Source organism: Saccopteryx leptura, chromosome X, assembly GCF_036850995.1.
Source record: "Saccopteryx leptura isolate mSacLep1 chromosome X, mSacLep1_pri_phased_curated, whole genome shotgun sequence".
In the NCBI taxonomy this organism is placed as follows: Eukaryota; Metazoa; Chordata; class Mammalia; order Chiroptera; family Emballonuridae; genus Saccopteryx; species Saccopteryx leptura.
In genome coordinates, this window is record NC_089516.1 from 99,763,551 (window position 1) to 99,785,940 (window position 22,390).

At 38.4% G+C, this 22,390-nt stretch overlaps 1 protein-coding gene across 4 annotated transcripts in view; it reads right to left on the reverse strand.

The window, feature by feature from the left end:
- The window catches only part of GUCY2F (guanylate cyclase 2F, retinal), a 120,193-nt gene that overhangs the window by 71,492 nt on the left and 26,311 nt on the right, over positions 1–22,390 (reverse strand). For 3 of the 4 annotated variants that reach the window (XM_066357155.1, XM_066357153.1, XM_066357154.1), the window contains exons 4-6: positions 12,094–12,448; positions 9,934–10,018; positions 4,122–4,218 (exon numbers count right to left, since the gene is read on the reverse strand). The exons of the other annotated variant lie outside the window; for it this stretch is intronic. In XM_066357155.1, the coding sequence (XP_066213252.1) occupies positions 4,122–4,218; positions 9,934–10,018; positions 12,094–12,448 (537 nt within the window). The remainder of the gene's footprint in view (positions 1–4,121; positions 4,219–9,933; positions 10,019–12,093; positions 12,449–22,390) is intronic. 4 annotated transcript variants of the gene reach the window in all.

A 22,390-nucleotide genomic window follows, 5' to 3' on the forward strand; every position in this document is an offset into this window, starting at 1 on the left:
CAACTTAAGAGAGAGTACTGAGCTATGGTATAGATATTGTGTTTATCTTTTTCTTTTTTATGCTGAAGAAAATAACTATGTGAGTTGAATTCTGTAAATATGAGACTGATTAATTTTCACTATCCCCCAGCACTTTTTTTTTAAGCCAGGGTTGGAACCATGCTTTAACTCTGTACCACAAAGGAAGGCAAAGGTTTACAAGTACTTCCATTGCCTAGAGAGAATTAGAATCATAGATTTGGAAGAGGAAAAAAAAAAACAAAAAACATTAGTCATGATTTAATCTGGAACACTCATTTTATAGACAAAACAAGAAAAAAGAATCTAGCATTTTGAAAGAAATCAATTGCAGAAAAAGGACAGAATCCCACCCTTTTGACTTTCAAGTTTGGCTCCTTTTGTTATATCATACTACTTTGAATGGCATCCTTCTTTGTGCAGTCAAGACTAATTGCAGAAGGTATCCCAGAAAGTAATGAAATTGTTAGTAGATCATCTGCCCATCGTGTCTAATGCTTAAAATAGGCCACATTCCTTCTTCCTTGATTTGTTAGCTTGTACATGTAAGTTTGGTAACAGGAGGCTAGGAAGTGCACAGTTGAAGATCAAAGGGAAGTGTTATCTGCAGTCTGTGTTAACCTTTAAAATTGAACACCTTTATCTTCAACCGAACTTGCAGACTTATTTCACATGAAGAATATAAATCAACATATTCCTCATATTTTTCTCCATGTCTCCAAATACTCATGTTTTCGAATTATAGCAATTCAGAGTTAGCACTCGCATTTGATATTGTCAAGACCAGCTCCCACCCGCAACTCCAACACCCTCCTTTCATAATGAGGAAACTGAGACCTAGAGAAGGACTGAAAGAAGAATGCAGATATTAAATTTGCTGGTCTTGTGTTTTTTCTACTATATCATGCTTTGTTTCACTCTTACTTGCCAGAAAAATTAATCTTAAGTACTTTCACACATTCTGCCCTTAATAGTCTTTGATAGCCTGATGGTCACTAATTGCTTTAGCCCTGTGCTAAGTTTATTTTACCAAAATAAAACTATCACAAAGTGCCAAGGCAATAATAAACTATAGCTAGCCCCAATGTGTTGAAATCCCAACAGCTCAAGATTCACACAAGATGTAAAACTTGACTCGTCACATAACCTTTATATCAGAGCCAAGCCAGAGATGAATCTACTTCCCTTTCGTTCTTTATTTTCATGTCTCAGCAGGTATATATATATCTATATATTGAGATATAGACCTCTCCATTAAGAGCAAAGGAGAAAATAAGAGAATCTGCCAAAATTCACATATATTTGGGCTTCAGCTTCACTTTCCTCTAAAAACTTCCTTTTCTGACCTGACTTCTACTGACCTGCTAATTTTTGTAGACTGAATTAATTTTATATTCATCAAGAGTTTATAATTTCAGACATTCTATTTGTATGGAACTCTTGGCTTGGATTCTTAACTGATTAGACACAGACAGCTGCAAGACTGTGACTACACCACAGTTAAGGAAAATGTATGACTCCCCATCTTTTTCCTTCAGAATCCATGATACGAGCCAAGTTACAAAAAGAATCTGGAGGCCAAGAGCTATGTTCTTCTAAGGTAATTGCCATTCTTTTTCACCTGGACCAAAGTAGTAAAAATAAATAAATGAAAAGAACACTCTCTATAGGCTTTTAATCTCTGTTGCTATTTATTTTTTCTCACTCATCTGGTGTAAAGTGGTGATGATTGATTTTTTTCTCTCATTATGTCAAAATATATGCACAAATGAAAGAACAGGTCTATCATAGTGAACAAGATTTGAAAACCCCAGGTACTTTGTTCATCTGAAGATAGGACTATTCTGCTATTTATGGTGATTTCGTTGAGAACCAGTATGGAACCTCCAGATATATTTTGTCTCAGTAGGAAATTGAGAAGGCATAAGTAGAGGATTTATGGACATTACTGGACTATTGCTAAGTCTTATACAAAGAAAAGGCCAATTAAAAAATTGAGCTATGTTTATTGCTCTGACATTTATAGAGCCAAAACACTAGGCAATTAATATGAACTGTCATTTTGACATGGATACCACCAAAGAAGTAAGGATTTTAAAAATAGATTTATTGCAAAAAAAAAATAAGTTTATTACTTTTGACCAAAACTATGCTCTATATTGCTACCCTTGGAAAATAACTTCTACCATCTTTTTTTAACTGCTGATAATCATTTCTAGGTAAAAATATTTTGTCACATAATTTAATGCTTTTTGTTGTTGTTGTTGTTGTTTGGGTTTCTTTTAGTATCACATTACATATTGGGATTGCTTTAGAGCTTGCACTTTATCATCTTCCCTTTCTAATTGAGGTGCGAAATTTCATACAGGGCATATTGAATGTGGCAAGTCCAGACAAATTCCACCACCTCAGGGTCTTCGGCTATCGTCAATATATGGCTTTCAGTCAGAGTGATAATTTCGGCATTCAACAATACATTCCCAGGAACATGATATCAACCTTAAAACAGGATCTGATGATTTAAACAAGTTAAGAGTTAAGGTGGTAATTAAAATTAAATAAAACCGCAGAACATTTTACTTGATTCCAACAACCCTGTAAATCCATTCTCACCTAGCCAACTAGTTAAAGTGCACCTTCCAGTATCACATTTAGGCAAATGATCAGTTTGGTCACAGAGGTAATTCTCAAATCTGGTACACAAATGTATCAAAGCTACATGGGGACAAAATGATGTTTTTGCATCCTCTCCCTACATCCTGTCAACACCATATTAAAATTTGCAAAGACTAAGGTCTTTATTTTGGCCATAGACTGGGCACAGAAAAGCACACTATCCCATTACTAGCTACATTTGCCAAAACTTCTCCATACATTCCCTTTTCCCTTTATTTATGCTGTTTTCTCTGCCTAAGATGCTTATAGGGGCCAGATGGGAATTAGAAATTGATGAAATAAGCTAAGTGAAAGACAATAAAGTGTGATGGGAATGGTGTCAAACTGCAGAAAGTATGCCTCTTCCTGAAAGGACAACTACTACTGAGTTTGAATGAATTGTCACAATGATACCCAAAGCTGATAGATATCCAACCTTTTAAAAAACACCCAGAAATTCAGATTTTTATGTGCAATCTCACAATTTCAAAAATCTAGTTACTAATGTTTGTAAGTATAAGTGTCAAACAAAATTGGTTACCAGTTTCTTATCTTGATCTAGAAAAATCCTATGCTTCCTTCTTTAAGACACAGATTCAGTGCTGCATCTCTGAAAAGCCTTTCTCCACTGATCTGTCTCCTCTCAAGTTCTACCATATTTCTAGTATCTTTTGGGCAGTATATTTTCTATCAACTTTCCTGTGTAGTATGATTTGTTTTTTTGGCTTGATTGTAATTTCCTTGAAGGCAGGGACTATATTCCATTTCCAGCACAGGGCCAGAACATAGTAGCAGGCACTCAATAAAGATCGCCAATTACAACACAATCACAATCAGAACAGAACCCCTTGTAAAACTCAACTCTCTTTCACTAGTTGATTTACTCACAAAACTATAATATTATGAGCACCTATTATACTGTCAGCACCATGTAGGGTGCTATGGGCTAACATTAACAACAACAACAAAAAAAAAAGATGTACTCCTGCTCTTGAGAAACTAGTAATGAAATGTTGAGACCAAATGTACAAAAAGGGATATATGAAGTGAAAACTACACTATTACTCAATGTGTACTACATCAATTCCACATAACTGTTCTAAGACAGCACTATCCAATTGAAATGTAACATGAGCAATACATGTAAATTTAAGTTTTCTGGTAGGTAGGCACATTAAAAAAACATAAGAAAAAAGTTGTGATTAACTCTAATAATACTCTGTAACCCAGTATATGCAAAGTACTATCATTTTGGTATGTAATTAATATATTTTTTAAATTTAATGAAGTATTTTACATGTTTTTTATGGTCTTTTAAATCTAGTGTGTATTTTACTCTTACAGCACATCTCAATTAAGACTAGCCACATGTAAAGTGCTCAATAGTCACTTGTGGCTTGTGGATACCATATTGGATACTACAGCAAAAAGAAAAGGAAGCTCCTTACCTTACTGCCAAAATGGGGATTGATAAATGTCACATCCTCTAAAGTTAGTAGAATTCTGTTGGGTCCTTTAATCAACTGTATTTTATTTATACGACGCCTGAAACAAGCATAATATCACAGGGTCATGAGGATGGATGCTTTTTAAAACCAGGGTAAATTTGCCCTGTAACAGAAGTTTAAAAATACACAAGATAATTGAGAAAATAACCACACATAGATCTTTACCACAGTACCCACAGCAAAGAGAGGCAGCAACCCTGGTCCTCACAACTTGCAGAATAACAAAAGACAAAAAGAGAAAAGTGAAAATGCCATTGAAGAGACATCAAAGGGAGGGATGAAGGTGTTGCATGGGAATGACATCTAAGACCAAGAAAGTGGTGTTCCCACATCAAGGGCACATTCAAAAACATCACCTTTGAATATTTTTAAATAAACTCAACACTCTTTTACATGTGCCATAGTATATATTCTAATAATGTCAGGGCCAAGAATCATTAATCTCTATTTTATAGTCACAAAAACACATTTAATAAAAATAAATAAAATTAAGCAAATTGTTTGAGATCTCCTAGCCTGAGGCAGAGCTGGAATTCGAATCCTTGGTCCCTGGCTGTGGGCCCAGATTTCTGCCCACAAGACCACTTGTCTTGCAAAGTTGCATCTATGCGTTGCCAAAGCAACAGTTTGAAAAGTGGAAAAATTCAATCAGTTGGTTGCTTTGTCTACATGGTTCCAAACAAGTAGGCTGACAGTTTTTGTTTTTTTTTTCTTTTACTGAATTGGTCTCTTGTCTGAACATTACATAGACACAGTTTAAACCTGATTCTCTCCAAACATGCCTATTAATTTGCAGTGAATGTAATTATTTCTAACAAATCAATTACTAGACACATAGGAGTTTATAATGTCTACCCACACAGCAAGGTAGGTCATCTCAGTTGAGCTGACATGACAACTTGAGGACCTGAAGGGAACCTTGGATTAGTCCACGTGGTTATTTTGTTCTGTTTTCTCTTGGGGTCTGACAGCTACAGTTTTACTTTTTCCATAAACCCTTAATGGTCACCCTGTGGAATGTACTAAAGCTGAGTGCCAAAGTAGGGAAAACAACCACTGAATAAAAATGCTTTGTCAAGCTGCTCTAAGAAATTTACAGTGTCGCTGTAGCTTTAAGTACCAGAAATCTAGTCAGTTTTTCTCAGTGATTCCACTGATTTGTAAACAAACAATTAATGTGTTTCTAATTGTCTGCCAACAAATATGTCCCTTATCACTGTGGGAGCTGCTGCCCTGCAGAGAAAATTAAAAGAGCCCTGTAGTGAATTCTTGGGTAGAACACATGAATTTATTGGCAAAGTAAAGCATCACTCCCTATCTGTTTCATATGTGTAGTGAATTGTCTTAAAGCAAGCACACCTGTCAAAATAATTATGCTACAGAATACACACAAGTAAAAAGAGAACTAGACTCCCAATCCAAAGACCTAGAGTATAGTGCAGATTCTGTTATTAATTAGCCAGATAATCTTGGATAAATATATAATTTAACCTCTTCATGCCCCAGCATCCTCATCTATTTAGTGGGATAATTGTCCTTGCATTACCCACTTTTATATAGTTGTTTGGAAAACCAAATGAGATAATGTATGTGAAAGTGCTTTGAAAAGCATGAAGCACTATGAAAGTATAAGGGCTCACTATTATCATTATCATCATTAGTATTACAAAGCATGGGAGAGCTTCATAGAAAGGAGAGGCAATCTGTTTCAAATGAGGGAGAAAGAAGGAGTTCAAAGAATCCTTTGTTTTGGGGTGGTTGGGTTCTTCGCACGTTTTTCTTTCTGAGAAAACTTAAACAATCAAAACACAGAAAATGAAGGAACAGAGAGAGTCACTCTCCTGCAAGTAATCACCATCTATTACAGAAACTCATCAGCTGCTCAGCTCTTCTGATTGCAGCCGTGTGGGCAGAGAGAAGGAGGTAGGCAGCAAAGAGAGGGCACCTTTTGTGCTTTGTTAGCTGAGGAACCAAGAACCAAGTGACTCTGGAAAATGATGTGCTTTTCTCCTATCTTTGAGTTTTCTGTGACCACTTGAGGTACCAATTGTCTCAAACTCATTTTCCTCTCCTATTATTTCCATTTCTAATCATGTCCTTCTCCAATCAGTTTGCTTTCCATTCTTCTTTGCCCTTCAGCCCACAAGCTCCAAACAAATCCTCCCAACCCCATTATTTGGGTTTTTTTCTTCCCTTATCAAGAATTGCAGATTAGGCCCTGGCTGGTGGCTTAGGACAGTGGTCCCCAACCCCTGGGCCACGGACCGGTACTGGTCCGTGGGCCATTTGGTACCGGTCCGCAGAGAAAAAATAAATAACTTACATTATTTCCATTTTATTTACATTTAAGTCTGAACGTTGTTTTATTTTTAAAAAATGACCAGATTCCCTCTGTTACATCCGTCTAAGATTCACTCTTGATGCTTGTCTCGGTCACGTGATACATTTATCCGTCCCACCCTAAAGGCCGGTCCGTGAAAATATTTTCTGACATTAAACTGGTCCGTGGCCCAAAAAAGGTTGGGGACCACTGGCTTAGGGGGTAGAGCATAAGCCCAGCGTATGGACATCCTAGGTTTGATTCCTGGTCAGTGCACCTAAGAAAAGCAATCATCTGTTTCTCTCTCCCTCCCTCTCCTCATTCTGTCTCTCTTCCTGTCACATAACCAGTGCCTCGGGTGATTCAAGCATAGCCCCAGGCACTGAGGATGGCCTGGTTGGTCCAGTGCCTCTGCCTCGGGTACTAAAAATAGCTCAGTTTATTCAAGCATTGGCCCCAGGTAGGGTTGCTGGATAGATCCTAGTCAGGGTGCATGTGGGAGTTCATTTTATTATCTCTCCCCTCCTCTTGCTAAAAAATAAATAAATTGCATATTGGTCTCACCTTAGACCCAAATAAACTAATTAATTCCATTGGAAAGACCAGTGAGAACAGTCATTTGGGGTTGGGGGGCAGGGTGACAACTAACACAAACAGCTGAGTGACTCCATTTTCCTCCCTACCATGGGATGGTTTGGCATTGGGTAGCCAGAGCCTGTTACTCCTCAAATCTATCTAGAAGGGGGAAGCTTTTTGATGGAATGAAACTTATTTTCACTAAGTAGCTAATGATGTTAATTAAATACATTATTATTTAGCAGCAGAAATACTAGACATTAAATTTCTGTTGTGATCAGGGATATGTCACAGTCACAGAAATTAAAACTAAAAGTTCCTTTGAAGTAATGTCTTTATCAGTATAGTAAGCACTTAGACATGAGCAGAGTACAAACCATAGGCCAGGTACAGTAGGTCATCAGGGCAGAAAGTTCTGGGTGCCTAGCAACAGGTGAACCTGGGAGAAGTACTTAGGGTGGGACCTTGTTCCCAGGGTGACTGTTTCTCCCATAGCATATCACTGGTCATGTGGTTTAGACCCCACGACCTTTCATATCACTGGTCATGTAGTTCAGACCCTCTCCTGGTATGTCATGAGTCATGTGGTAGACCCCCTTAAAGAAGAAATAATGGGGCCAGAAAAAAGCCTCATAAGACTCCCATACAAGCCCTTGCATGACCATTCCCTTAAACATTAAGCTCCCAAAACAATGAGGTTCTGGCCTGCATCAAATAACCTTAGGAACAAAAGCCTTGTGCCTGCTGACCACAGAAACAGAGTTTTGGTAAAACTAGAGATAACATTTAAGCCTCAGTTGTGTTTCAGCTCCAGGCCCAGAAAAGCAGCAAGTCCAGGTAGAACAACAAACACTATGGCTAACATCAGGACTAGCTGCAATGACTAATGTCCACCTGCCTTTGTACTGACAAATTAGTAGAGACCATAAACCTAAAAGGACATGCCTGAAAAGCTGATGAATATTCTACTGAGATCCTCCCCTGAGATCTCCCCTAAAGTCCCTGCCTTTGGAAAACAAATAAAGCCTCTCAAGATGAGAAACACAGCATATACTCTCTGGAGCACGCCTCACACCTTTCCCCCTCTCCTTTCCCCAAGTGCATTTTCTTTTTATTATATTATTATTATTATTATTATTTATTTTTATTATTTATTTTTAGCTAGAAGAGAGAGGGAGAGAGAGAGAGAGAGAGAGAAGAAGCGGGAAGCATCACCTTATAGTAATTGCTTCGCATATGCCTTGACTGGGCAAGCCCAGGGTTTCAAACCAGTGACCTCAGCATTCCGCCACAGGTCAGGCCATCAGGTGCATTTTCTTTGCCTTTCTTATTCCTAAGCTCCCTTTCTAGCCTCTGTATCTTGTTTCCTCAGTCCACACAGCCCATTTGGCTCACTTCTTCTTCATCTCACCTCTTCTACCTCTGTGACCTTCTAAATAAACTTCTGATGCCAGATCTCTTGGTTCTGAATTCTTTCTTAACCAAATTCAGAGAAAGAGGCTTAACTTCACTGGTAATATCTGGTACTGTCTGCCATTAACATTTTGCAAGTGTGTTTTTCTAGTTCATTAGCTGCCTATTACACTGTTTGACTTTATCAAGTTTCTAATCCTGGGGAGAATGGATCACAGTGTTTTTTCACAGCAATGCCAACATATTAAACACTAAGAGCTATACCTGCTATCATCTCAATCCAGGATTTCACAGTCATTAGAATAGCAGAGCTGGAAGGGCTTTTATAAATCATCTAATCTAATTCATTTATTTTAAAATGAGAAAATTCCGTCCAAGAGAGGTTTAGTATTTGGTCCAAATTTATACAGCTACTCAATACACTCTAGACATTCTTTCTTGAAACTCACCAAAATTGCTCCAATCCATTCCTTACCAAGTTTGCATCACATTGCTGTCAGGACAATCCTTACAAAGAGATAACAAAGGTGTGGTTTGCAGGGTGTAAAGGGTAAAGCAGGAGAGTTGTGGTGGACTTTATTTTTCACTTTCCCTAAATCATCCTAGTATGGAGGAGGGTCCAACTGTTAAAATGAAAAGATTATAAGAAAAGGGGATCATATTAAGACATCTTAAGTCATTTGTCCCTAATCCTGAGTTAGTTCATCAGAGTAGTTGGTCACCTATTAAAGGACTTGAGAGAGGAACAGAAAGAATGATGACAATGATAATGTTAATGATTAGCTAGGAGAGCTTTGGTCCAAGGAAGAAAACAGTAAAAATCTGGAATATGATACCCTGAGTAAAAGTCATGAGTGACAAAGTGAGGATTCTGTGCTCCCAACACTCAGCAGGAGAGTCTCATGTACCTGGGAAGGAGTTGAAATTTACCATTTGATGAGCACCTACTATGAGTCAAGTATTGTTCTAGGTACTTTATTTTAGTTTATTTAAACTCCACTATAATCCTGTGAGTTAGTATCATTATCCCTAAATGTTGAATTCTAGCCAATTCTAATTCTTGAAACTTCTTAAAAATACCCCAAATCTATTCTCTACAAGCCCATAACATATAAGGAAGGAGATGGTAATAGAAAATGCTGCCAATGGGGGGAAATGTACAGAAAGGGTGTAGACAGGCCCTAAAGATCTTGTTTTACGATAGTGCTGAGAGCAAGATCTACTCACAGGCAGCAACACTAACAATACAGTGGAGGAAGTTATTCTTGGCATCATGAAAACACTTCATCCTAAATGGGGCCAGTAGGGATGGTAAATCTCTATGGAAAAAAGGAAATCAGTGAGTCGTGTAATGAGGAAATTGCACTGCAACATGACTTCCTGGAAATTAATACTAACAACGTTATTATGGGCTTATATTTTTATATACACACAAAAATGTACCTTATAAAGTAAGCAAATCCATTAATAGTCAGCAGGACTATAAGCAAAGCAAGGCAGACCATCACGGCAAAGACAGGGTTGATGCCTGCAGAGAGTGAGAGGAAGAAGAAGAATGACATTATCAGAGAGAGGCTGTAAATAGAAAGCACCACAGAGAGACTCCTCATGCTTTCTGGTGACTCTAAAATCAAGCCACATCTACCTAACTTAATTCCATTTTTCTACAGCACAGTCTGTCTTGTTGACTTTATGGACACAGAAAGCAATTTCACTGTTCTGAAGCAAAACCACTCACCACTCTGACAATAACAAATCACATGAATTAAGCCTAAACTGGGTGTTTCTTTGGAGGAAAAAGTCCACGAATGGAAAACTTTGAGTACCTTATTTTAAGTTGACAGCAATAGAGTTCTTCAGAATAAATGTTATCTCACCTGCGAAGGGTAAGTATTATGTTGCCTTCATAAAATAAAATATATTTTTAATTCACTGGACCCCATAGACCTTGTGAGGTTTTGATGAAAAATATAGCATTTGTCCTTAGAAGGTGAGTCTGGTTTTGATAATTAGTGTTTTCATCAGTATATAAATTGACCTCTGGAAAATCTAAATATTTGGATGGATTTCTACCATTTCAGGGGGAATATATATATGATGATGTGAGTAAAGCGGTAGTTGGGTATGTTATACTGAAGCAAAAATAGAAATGAAAGTCCATCTCAAATATATGATTTTAGTTTTAGAAGATTGTGGTATACACATAGCAATAAAATGAGTCCTTCAAAAGTTTCCTGTGGCTCTCAAAGATTTGGTGGAGTTTCCCATCTTCCACAGGCCAGAGGAGTTCTATCAGTCAATCAAACTGCAAGTGTTTATTGGATGCGGACTGTGTTAGGCAGTTGTGAAGTATAAGAATTATTAGCTATGGTCCCTACCCTCAAGGAGCATTGGGAAAGGGAGACACAATCAATCTATAAGAAACAATTGAAAAGCAATTTTGTGCTAAGCTGTGAGGTACAGACTTTTAGTTCAATAGAAGTTTAGAGAGGAGAGGGTATAGATGAAGCATTTCTGTACTGGAGCCTGATTGACAGGATTTGGATACATCAAGGGAAGACCAAGTGACCTTTCTAGCAGGGGGCGGGAATAGAAACCTACAAAATATTTATATCTAGGAGTAACCCCTGTGGGAGTGGGATCCTTTTTAAAATAACTAGCAGATATAGAGAACAGAATAAGGGTTGCTATACTGGAGGGGGCTGGTGAGCTGGCTGAAAAAGTTGAAGGGATTAAGAACTACAAACTTGAGCCCTGGCCAGTTGGCTCAGTGGTAGAGCGTCGGCCTGGCGTGCTGAAGTCCCGGGTTCGATTCCCTGCCAGGGCACACAGGAGAAGCGCCCATCTGCTTCTCCACCCCTCCCCCTCTCCTTCCTCTCTGTCTCTCTCTTCCCCTCCCCCAGCCGAGGCTCCATTGGAGCAGAGATGGCCTGGGCACTGGGGATGGCTCCTCGGCCTCTGCCCCAGGCGCTGGAGTGGCTCTGGTCGCGACAGAGCGACGCCCCGGAGGGGCAGAGCATCGCTCCCTGGTGGGCAGAGCTTTGCCCCTGGTGTGCGTGCCGGGTGGATCCAGGTCTGGCGCATGCAGGAGTCTGTTTGTCTCTCCCCGTTTCCAGCTTCAGAAAAATACAAAAAAAAAAAAAGAACTACAAGTCTTTAGGAACAAAACAGTCACGGGATGTAAAGTACAGCATAGGGACAACAGTCAATAATATTCTAATAATTATGTATAGTGCCAGATGGGTATTTGAAATATCAGAGGGCACTTTGTAAAGTATGTGATTGTCTAACCACTACGCTGTACACTTGAAACTAATACAGATAATATTGAATGTAAACTGTATTTGAAAAATAAAAATTTTAATTAAGAAAACAAGTGGGAGAAGCTTTTAAATTGTGAGTGGTTATTCAAGGCTGCAAATTATCTCTCATTGTTCGTATTATTTTAAATTAATTACATGGCGTGCCAAGATTTTTATGTCATCTGAATGCAAATGATTGATTCTATGAGTGTTCCAATATTAAAATATGCCTTCCCCTAAAGAGGTTCCTTTGTAACCCAAGCTAAACCAAACTGACTACCGGCGATTTTCCATTTCTTACCTCCTTGGCAGATCTTCCCTTTTGCAAACCAGCATTTTGCATCTGCTCGAGGGGGTCTGCCACCAGGGAAGTGAATGGGAGTCCCTCTGAACTGTAGTAGCTCTGTTTCCATGTCCACAGTGTAAGTACTATGGAGTTCCCATTCTTTCCAGTTGGTGTCCAGGATTACATATTCTGAAATTCCATTTCCATTTGCATCTGTCTTTATCAACTGGTTGAATCCATAGAACTGCATGTTTCTGGAATGCTGAACCAGGCTGGCAGCCTTAGCCTGTCCATTTTCTTTCACAGCATAATTCATGGCTTGTGCGATAAGGTAAATTGAATTGTAGATGGTTCCAAACAATGGTGAAACCTATTTTTAAAAATTACAATTATCTTGAGACCTAGTCACCCTAGAGCAATATCAGAGTGTATTCCAAGCCTATGTTCATTATAATGGACTGCACATCTGAGTGGAGGAAAGCTAAGAGACCCAGAGGTGGGGAAAAAAACAATGGTTTCTGAGGACTTGCTTGGTATCTCCCCTGAATTTTTCTGTTTTTCTTCCCCAGGCCTTTACATCTTTAAGTATATCAAATATGACAATTTTATGAGCAAACCAAGTCATATATAATATATGTTTATGTCTCTAAAATATGAAAGTGATTTAGAGTTACAAAGGGCACAAACAAAACAAAACAAAAACATGTATAGAACAGATAAGAAGTATTCAAAGGAAATTCACCAGGTTAATTACTGGTGCATTATGCATGGTAAAATCACTTTGCTGTCACTAGTAGAGTGGTAGCTGTGTGGGGTAAGACTGTAAATAATGTGTATCCACAGTCAAAGCCTTGTTCAAAATGGCTATTCTCCTAGACACATGCTCCCGAGAAAAAGTGAACACTAGAATAGTTTTAAACACATACACATGTAGACATACATACTAACACATACACGGCCACAAATACAGAGCAAAATGTTGTAGTATATGGAGGATGTTAGTTTAATCAAGAAACTCTATATCTCATTGTTATACAAAGTGGCAAAGCCTTGGTGACAAGCCACTATTAAGCAGTTAAAACTGCTACAGTGGCAGCATGAGTCTGCCTGCTTTATAAATGTGGTAAAAGCAACAGCATTTGTGTACTATGACTGATGCACTGTTCCTTAACTTTGCAAGCTTATTCTTGGAACAAACCTTGTATCTCTTTTTTCTATTAAGGTAGGAAGAAAAAAGGAACAATCCCTCCTTCCTTTCCCTCAGACCAGCTGTGGCTTCATGGTTTTCCATAACATTTCACTTCTAGGATGGAGTTCAAAAAATCTATGGTCCTGCCATTTAACTGAGCTTCAGGGAAAGCTGATACTTGCTACTTTGGTTTTTCAAGGTCTAGAAAGTTATCCTTCTGTAACAACATTCACCTGAATGAAAGGACTTAAAATTGAGTGAATCATTTTTGTGGTAGAAATACAAGTCAAGATACAGAGAATTGTAGTAGCTAACAAAACACTGTCATGCCTTGTTAATGTAGAGCAGAGGGTTTTCGGTCCTAGCTGCACATTAGAACTACCTGAGGAGTGTCAAAAATAACAATGCTAAACCCAACCTAGACCAACAAAACGAGACACTGTAGGTTTGGGACCCAGTAATCAGTATTACTAAAAGCTCCCCCAGAGAGTCTAATATATATTTAGGGTTAAAAATCAACGGCATAGGCCCTGGCCGGTTGGCTCAGTGGTAGAGTGTCCGACTGGCATGCGGGAGTCCTGGGTATAATTCCCAGCCAGGGCACACAGGAGAAGTGCCCATCTGCTTCTCCACCCCTCCCCCTCTCCTTCCTCTCTGTCTCTCTCTTCCCCTCCCGCAGCCAAGGCTCCATTGGAGCAAAGTTGGCCCAGGCGCTGAGGATGGCTCTATGGCCTCTGCCTCAGGTGCTAGAATGGCTCTGGTTGCAGCAGAGCAATGCCCCAGATGGGCCGAGCATCGCCCCCTGGTGGGCATGCCAGGTAGATCCCGGTCAGGCACATGTGAGAGTCTGTCTGACTGCCTCCCCGTTTCCAGCTTCGGGAAAATACAAAAAGAAATCAACAACATAGAAGAAGACACACTGGCATAATGCCAAGATATTGATCAAATAACTTCCCTTCACTCTCTGGGCTTCAAAAATGAAGATACAGAATCATAAATGTCTAAATCTTGGAGATCATCTGGTCTAGCTGTCTTTCTTTCTAGGTATAAAAAGGATACCCAGAGTAGTTAAGTCATTTTTCAAGGTCAGTTACCTAGTCATAAAATGGATTAAAACTGAGGTAATCTATTTCTTAGTTTAGCATTCTTGGTTGAAATCCTTGTGCCTCTGAGTTCCAAACTCCTGTGAAATTTTCCAACTCTTTATCTAGTCCAGAAATCAAACTTAGCTTGCAGACATTTTTGTTTGACCTCTATATGAATTATTCTTCATCTCTCTGATCTTTTAACATTGAAGTGTCCCACAGCTCAGTCCTTCACCCCCTTCTCTATCTACATTTACTCCACTGGTTATCGCTTATAGTCTCCTGGCTATAAATACCGTATCTATGTCATAAGTCCCAGACTAATAGTTCCAGCTCAGGCCTCTTTCCTAAATTCCACACTGATATAGTCAACTACCTACTTTAATATTCTACTTGGATGTTAAATTTTAATAGACCCAAAATCAAAATCCTAATCATTATCTCATATCTTCCTGCTTCATCTGCAATGAGTCTTCCCCATTTATAAAAAGGTACTCCATGGCCTGACCTGTGGTGGCGCAGTGGATAAAGCGTTGACCTGGAAATGCTGAGGTCACCGGTTCGAAACCCTTGGCTTGCCTGGTCAAGGCACATATGGGAGTTGATGCTTCCATCTCCTCCCCCACTTCTCTCTCTCTGTCTCCCCTTTCTCTCTCTCTCTGTCTCTCTCTCTCTCTCTCCTCCTCTTTAAAATGAATAAATAAAAAATAAATAAAAATTAAAAAGGTACTCCATGCTTCCAGTAGATTAAGCCAGAAACCTTCCCTCAGATTGCAGAGATAACTAATCACAGCACAGAAATCAACACATCAGTTGCCTGAGTTTCATTCCAGTGATCTCCACTTACCACTCTGCCTTAACATGCACTGTACAAACATGTGCTACTACCAAGACATCTACACTTAGCTGCTTAGCACACACTGGGGTTTCTTAAGAGGCTTTCACTACCTCTGCCTCCTGACATTCTTAGGTGCTTCATTTAATTGTCATTAGGATTTCTGCAAGAGCCTGCCTGTTTTCTGGGGCTTTGGTAAGTTAGACAATAAGTGAAGACTAGAAGGTAGAGTATAAAATCAATCCTAGTAAAATGAATGAGTAAAAAACCACAGGGCAGCAAACCCCTGAAAGCAAAAAGAATACTAGTAATCTGTTTTTGTGAGGCACAGAGCTTTCTGGGAAAGAGACTAAATCTACCTATAGCCGAAAGCAAAGATTGAAACCCTTAAAAACAATACCCTCACCTCTGAGTTGACACATCCCAAAGGGTTTTGAGATGGCCAGGCTACACTGCCCTTTATGCTCTCAAATTGAACCGTGTTAGAGCTGACTGACAGCAACTCACCAAAATTACTGAAGCCTGACCCTGTTTTTCAAGATTCTCTAGCCTTCATCACATACCACACACACACACACACGCCTGTGTACACATACACACAGCCACAAAAGTATGGTAGAGGGACCTGAAACTAACGTGAAAAGCATAGCCATAGCAACAGTATTCAGTTACAAAAGAGTGGTTGTGTCCACTCTTACTGTAAGGGCTTGGATTTGTGTTCTAGCTGGTTTGTATGCCTGTTTCATCCATTGTGCCTTTCAGCAATAGGAATTGCCCCTTCCCGTAAATCAAAGGCACACTCTGTTAACATTGGTCACAAAAGGTCTAGTTGCAGCTGCTACAAATAATGAGAGAAAGAAGACGTAGAGAGAGGGACAGGGAAAAAAAGGACACTCTCCACAACCCTCTGCCCTGGCTTCTTACTACAGCTCCAAAGAAGAAAGACAAAATAGGCAGGAACTTCTGTCAGACAAATGACCCTTTTCACATGACAGCCCAGAATTTGGAACTCACTGATGATTCTTTTGCTTATGAAACTGAACCTGAATGAATTTTTGAATAAGTGAATGATAATTAAAACTTATACTTGTTATTCATTGGCTTTAGCTAGCCATACCTTAGATGTTTTGGAGCTTATATCTGAGAGAATAAGGTTTTTGTTAAGAGAAGTGACATTTGAATTTGTTCACTATAATGCTTCATGGTGTTATTTAGTTGACTATCATTAGTTCAGATTTACTGTGTTTGAAAACACAGAACTGGCTTCCAAAAATATTGTCCTTGAAAGTATACATTAAAACATACCTGGCTTGGGAAGCATCACTTGAAGGACAAAATGGTAACATCACTTTTGCACAAAAACCCAGGCATATGCAGAGATCATGAAACCAAAAGGTAATTGAATTTCAGTCATTAAAGGCAGTACCCCCAATAATGCATGATCTCAACCGCTGGAAATAGCCAACAGATGGTTAATAGCAAAAGTTGTTTGATATGCTACTCAGGAATACAATATGCTGATTTTATACAAAGAATGAGGTACAAAAACAGTTGTAGCCACTGTGAGCTGCAGGCAGCCTTTTCTGACAACCTGTGTGGTAGGCTCATCCTGAATGCTCCAGTCCTAACCACATTCCCTTCAGCTTAGCATCCCAGGCACCCATATTTAGGGTAATGGAAAACAATGGGTGCAAGGAGCTTAAGATCCTCTGAGCTTGCTGAGAAATACAGAGGATTTCTTTTGCTTAGCCAAATAAGGACACATTTGAAAAAAACATCCAAAATGTGTGATCCAGCAATATGCACTTGTAGCCAATAGAATGTCATTACAAACAAAGGAAAACAATAAAAGATAAAAATGCAAGCACTAAAACCTTAGGTCAGAAGTCTATTCTGTAAGTAAATACATACATGCATACATTCATATATACATACATACATAAATGGACAAAGTGATCATCCTTGCCCAATCATCCTAACACCAAATTAGGAAATTTGTTACTGATTTCCCACTCTCCTAACCCCTTCATTCTGACTTATTGTTTTCTTTTCATGGGTCTTCATAAAGCCTTATCACCTCATATATCAAGGGAAAACAATTTTAGTCATTTAGTAATGTTACTTTGTTAGAGTAAAGCATTAGACATCGTACACAGTGTAATTTTTTTAAAGACTAATGTGTTGTTAAATGGTCAGGTTTTGGTAGCAGACCTGGGTTGGAATCCTAGCTCTGCCACTTGCAAGCTGTATGGCCTTGGACCAGTTACTCTAACCCTGTTTCATTGTCCATAAAATGGAGTTATTAATACCTAATTTGTAGGCTTGGTCTGAGAATTCAATGGGATCATTTATGTAAACTATCATCGTGCAGAGTAAGCACAGAAAACATGATAGCTGCTATTGTTAACATTTCAGAAGGGGAGCACAGTCATCCTGGACTTGCAGTGTTCAATTCTCTTGTCCTAATCTTGAATTTGTGACCAATATATAGTAAGGTCCCAGTTTTATATCCAGGATCTTAGCACACTGAAATAGTAAAACTGTTCTCCTTCATTAGGGAAAGACCCTGTTTCTATTTTGTTTCCCATTATATTGCCTGTATAGTGCCTAGCCAGTGGTAACAGTAAAAATAACAATGCAATAATAATTCACATTCATTGAAGAGTTTTAAGTGCAAAGCAAGCTCTTTATATGTGTTAACTCATTTAATCTTCACCACAACTCTATGAGGTAGGTACTATTATCATTCTCAAATAAAAAAAAGAAGATACAGAGCTTAAGTAAATTTCACAGCAGTCTGTCTTCAAAGCCCATGCTCTTATCTACCATGTTATATCTGATCTTAATAAATACTTGCTTAATTAATTAACAAATTATGGTAAAATCACCAATAAAAATATCATATACATCTTTTTGTAACTTCTTTTTTCCAACATGACTTCCTGATTAAACATAGTCACATTAAGACTTTTTTCCTCACTCCCTTCCTCCTCTTAAACATCACTCCCAAACAACAAAGAGAACAAGGAACAAAAACACTAAACCTCCATACCTAATGGCATTAGCAGAAGTCTGTAACCCTAAACCACAGAAAATGAAGATGAAAAGCTGCTACAGGAATGGCAACTAATTTAGCAGAGTAAAGGGCGATTAAACCTAAGTACTCGAAGAGGTGAATATTGGTAAGCAACAAGCAGATTTGTCCCCTGAGAATCCCGGAAAGCCTTAGGAATTAGAAGCACCAATTACTATGGAAGTGGGGGTGAGACAGAGCTCTAAAACAGGGAGAGCTGTTTAAGTGTCTATGTAATAGTAGTTAGACATCGACCATCCCCACTTTTACTAAAGACAGTCAGATCTCCACAGGAAACAGGTTAAATTGACTCAGAAGAGCTCCAGATCTGGGACACTTGACCCAGAGGAAAGTGGGAGATAGGTGGGCCACAAAAAAACAGTAATGGAGTTAAAGTCTTCATACTTAGATGAAGAGTCCTAGCCTCTTTCCTCCAATATGCTTCCTAGAATACTGACAGGAAGGATTCTGACTTCCAAGAATATTGGAACATTTTACTCTGAAGAAAGTGATGAGCCCTAAAGGCAAGACCTACAGATATTGGCAAAAATCAAAAACAAAAACAAAACAAAAAACTCAGCTGGTTAGCCAGTTGCCATATACTGAAACCCACTGGTTAAAAGAGCCATCATGTATTGTATATACACCTTTAAACCTTCCTTTTAAAGCTTAACTCTTAAATGTGAACTGACAGCCAAAATCACCAGACATTTAAGGAAAGCTCCCAACATGAAATAGGAAGATCTAAACAAAGAAACGTGAACAATTAGGAAATGAGGAAAACACAGAAGTAAGACCCTTCAAAGAAACTAAAATAGACATCTTCAGAGAAATAAGAAAAAATGCTATATTCATGAAACAAAGGCAGGATGTTATTAAAATAGAATAAACAGCCCTGGCTGGATGGCTCGTTTGGCTGGAGCATTGTCCTGCAATGCAGAGGTGGCTGGTTCGGTCCTTAGCCGGGGCACATACAGAAACAGATTGATGCTTCTGTCTCCCCCTTACCCTCCTTCCTCTCTCTGGATTCAATAAAAATAAAAAAGATTAAAAATATAGAAAAAAATAAAATAGAATAAACAAACAATAAAAATTGACTCTTGGGAATTAAAAATATGATAGCAAATTTTGTTTTTAAATCAGTAAAAGAGTTAGGACACAATATTGAAGAATTTTTCCAGAAAGAAAAACTAAAAACAGAGATATGGATAGTACAAGAAAAATAATAAGACAAAAAAAATCAACCTAAGCAAATTTATATCCAACTAAGAGTATTTCCAGAGATAACAAAAACAATGTTGTTGAAGAAATTATCATACAAATAGCATAAGAAAATTTTTTATGCAGAATGAACTTCCAGACTTAAAGGCTCCAACAAATGTACAGTATAATGCATGTCAGACACCATCATGAAATTTTATAACATCAAGAATAAAGAGATAAGCCCTGACCAGTTGGCTCAGCAGTAGAGTGTCAGACTGGCATGTGGAAGTCCCGGGTTCAATTCCCAGTCAGGGCACACAGGAGAAGCGACCATATGCTTCTCCACTCCTCCCCCTCTCCCATCTCTCTTCATCTCTCTCTCTCTCTCTCTTTCTTCTCCTGCAGCCATGGCTCAAATGGTTTGAGCAAGTTAGTCCCAGGTGCTGAGGATGTCACCATGGCCTCTCTCTTCAGGTGCTAAAATAGTTCGGTTGCCGAGCAACAGAGCAGCAGCCCCAGATGGACCGAGCATCTCCCATAGGGGGCTTGCCATGTGGATCCCAGTCATGGGGCATATGGGAGTCTGTCTCTCCGTCTCCCCACATTTCACTTAAAAAAAAAAAGAATAAAGAGATAATACTTAAAGCTTCTGAGTGAGATAAGGAAGAGTGAACCCAGATTGTATCACAGGATTAGGGATGAGAATGATTTTGGTGTTCTCAACACCAACAATAGAAATTAGAAGACAATGTGTCATGCCTTCAAAATGCTGAGGGAAAATTATTTTTAACCTAGATTTATATACTCAATCTATCCATCAATAGTGACAGTAGAATAATGACTTTCAGACATGCAAAACTTCAAAATTTTACTTGTTCTATACCTTTCTTAGAAGCTACTAAAGGATGTATGCCACTGAATGGGTAAACTAAGAAAATAAGAATCATAAGATTCATGAAATAGTGGATTCAACATAGAAGGAAGAGAAAAGAAATTTTCAGGGACATAAAAAATAGAAATCTTAGCACAACAGCTGTTCAACAGACTTAGGGAGCAACAAGTTTAGATTAGAATGGGAGGAGGACAGAGAGTCTTAGGAAAAACAAATGAAATTGATAAAGGATTTAATAGATTTTAGCATGTATAAAATTGTTTTGAAAGGATTCTATAGCTTTATTAAACAATATAGAAAGACTTAAAAATTTAAATTAAGGTAAACAATTTTTAAAATACAGCAATTGGCCTGACCAGGCAGTGGCATAGTGGATGGAGTATCAGACTGGGATACAGAGGACCCAGGTTCGAAACCCGAGGTCGCCAGCTTGAGCTCGGGCTTATCTGGTTTGAGCACAACTCACCAGCTTGAATCCAAGGTCGCTGGCTTGAGCAAGGAATCACTTGGTCTGCTGTAGCCCCCCAGTCAAGACACATATGAGGAAGCAATCAATAAACAACTAGGGTGCCGCAATGAAGAATTGATGCTTTTCATCTCTCTCCTTTCCTGTCTGTCTGTCCCTCTCTGTCCCTCTCTGTCTCTGTCACAAAAAAATACAGCAATTGTGAACTCTGGTAAAAATCACAAGTTATATGTAAAATGAATTATTGCCATAATTTTCCACATGAATCAGTTATGAATTATATTCATATAGTTATAATATTAAAAATACTAAATATAAAAATTGAGACATAACTCTATTAAAGGTTTGAAGAAAGATAAGAAAGTACATGAGGTAACAATTCACAATTGTAATAGGAAATCAACAAATCATGTCCAAAATTGATCAATCAAGTGACCTGTAGCAGTATGGTATTTATAAAAGTAGAAGTAAATACCAAAGACTTTTGTGGACTGGCTCCAACACACAACTGACAAAAATCTTGTCTTGTTCACTGTTCTATCTGGAGTTCAACATAGTGTGTGTCACATAGCAGGTACTCAATAAACAGTTGCTGATCTGTTGACTGAATAGAGAAGAAACAAGAGCCCAGAGATAACCAAACATTGACTTATATAATTTGATCTAAGGAAATACCATTTCGGATTCTAAAAGTAAAATAATTTTGAAAGCTGGAACTAATGAGTATCTCTGCCAGTAATTAGAAAACAAGAGAGTAGGAAGCTGAAATCACATTGTAATTTAATGTTAGGTCACCATCAATCAATAAGATCATAATAGCCCCAAAAGAGAAAAAGTGGAAAGGAAGGTAGCTCTGAGCCAAGCACTCTGCTAGGCCCTTTACAAACATTACTTTGTTTAATCTTCACAATAATCCTAAAAGATGTAGATTACTAATACATTTTACAGATGGGAAAAACTGAGGCTCAGAAAAATCTAAGTAATCTAATCACTATGTTGTACACCTGAAACTATAAAAATAATATTGAATTTTAGCTGTAATTGGGGGAAAAAAAGTATAAGTAACTTGTCCAAGGACACACAGCTAGTAAAAATGAGAACTGGGACTTACTTAAGTTTGTCCAATTTTTTATCATATGCTCTTTCTGCTGTACCAGCTGCCTGTAAATATACATTTGAGCAAGGTAATTTAGAAAAGGAGGTGGGGAAGCTTTGTTTATCACAAATGTGAAGATAATTGTCTCACTCTTTATCATTCTTTGGTTATGAGGTAAAGTCTAGGCACCTGCAAAGTGGAGGTGGCAGTGCGTCTAAACAAGCTTTTTTAAATATAATATAAGCTTTCTTTGAATTCTATTGCCTGCCTAAAGCTGAGCACAGACTGCCTAGCAACCAAGCTAATGGCATTTTTATTTTTTTGCCTTAATTACCTTTTCCACAAGCTCAAAGAGATTGGATTAAATATTGAGTAGAAGGTCTGAGGTTTTTGTATCAAAATATCTGCTCATATATATATGCATACAATACACATGCACGCACACACACACACACTCACACACTCTCTCTCTC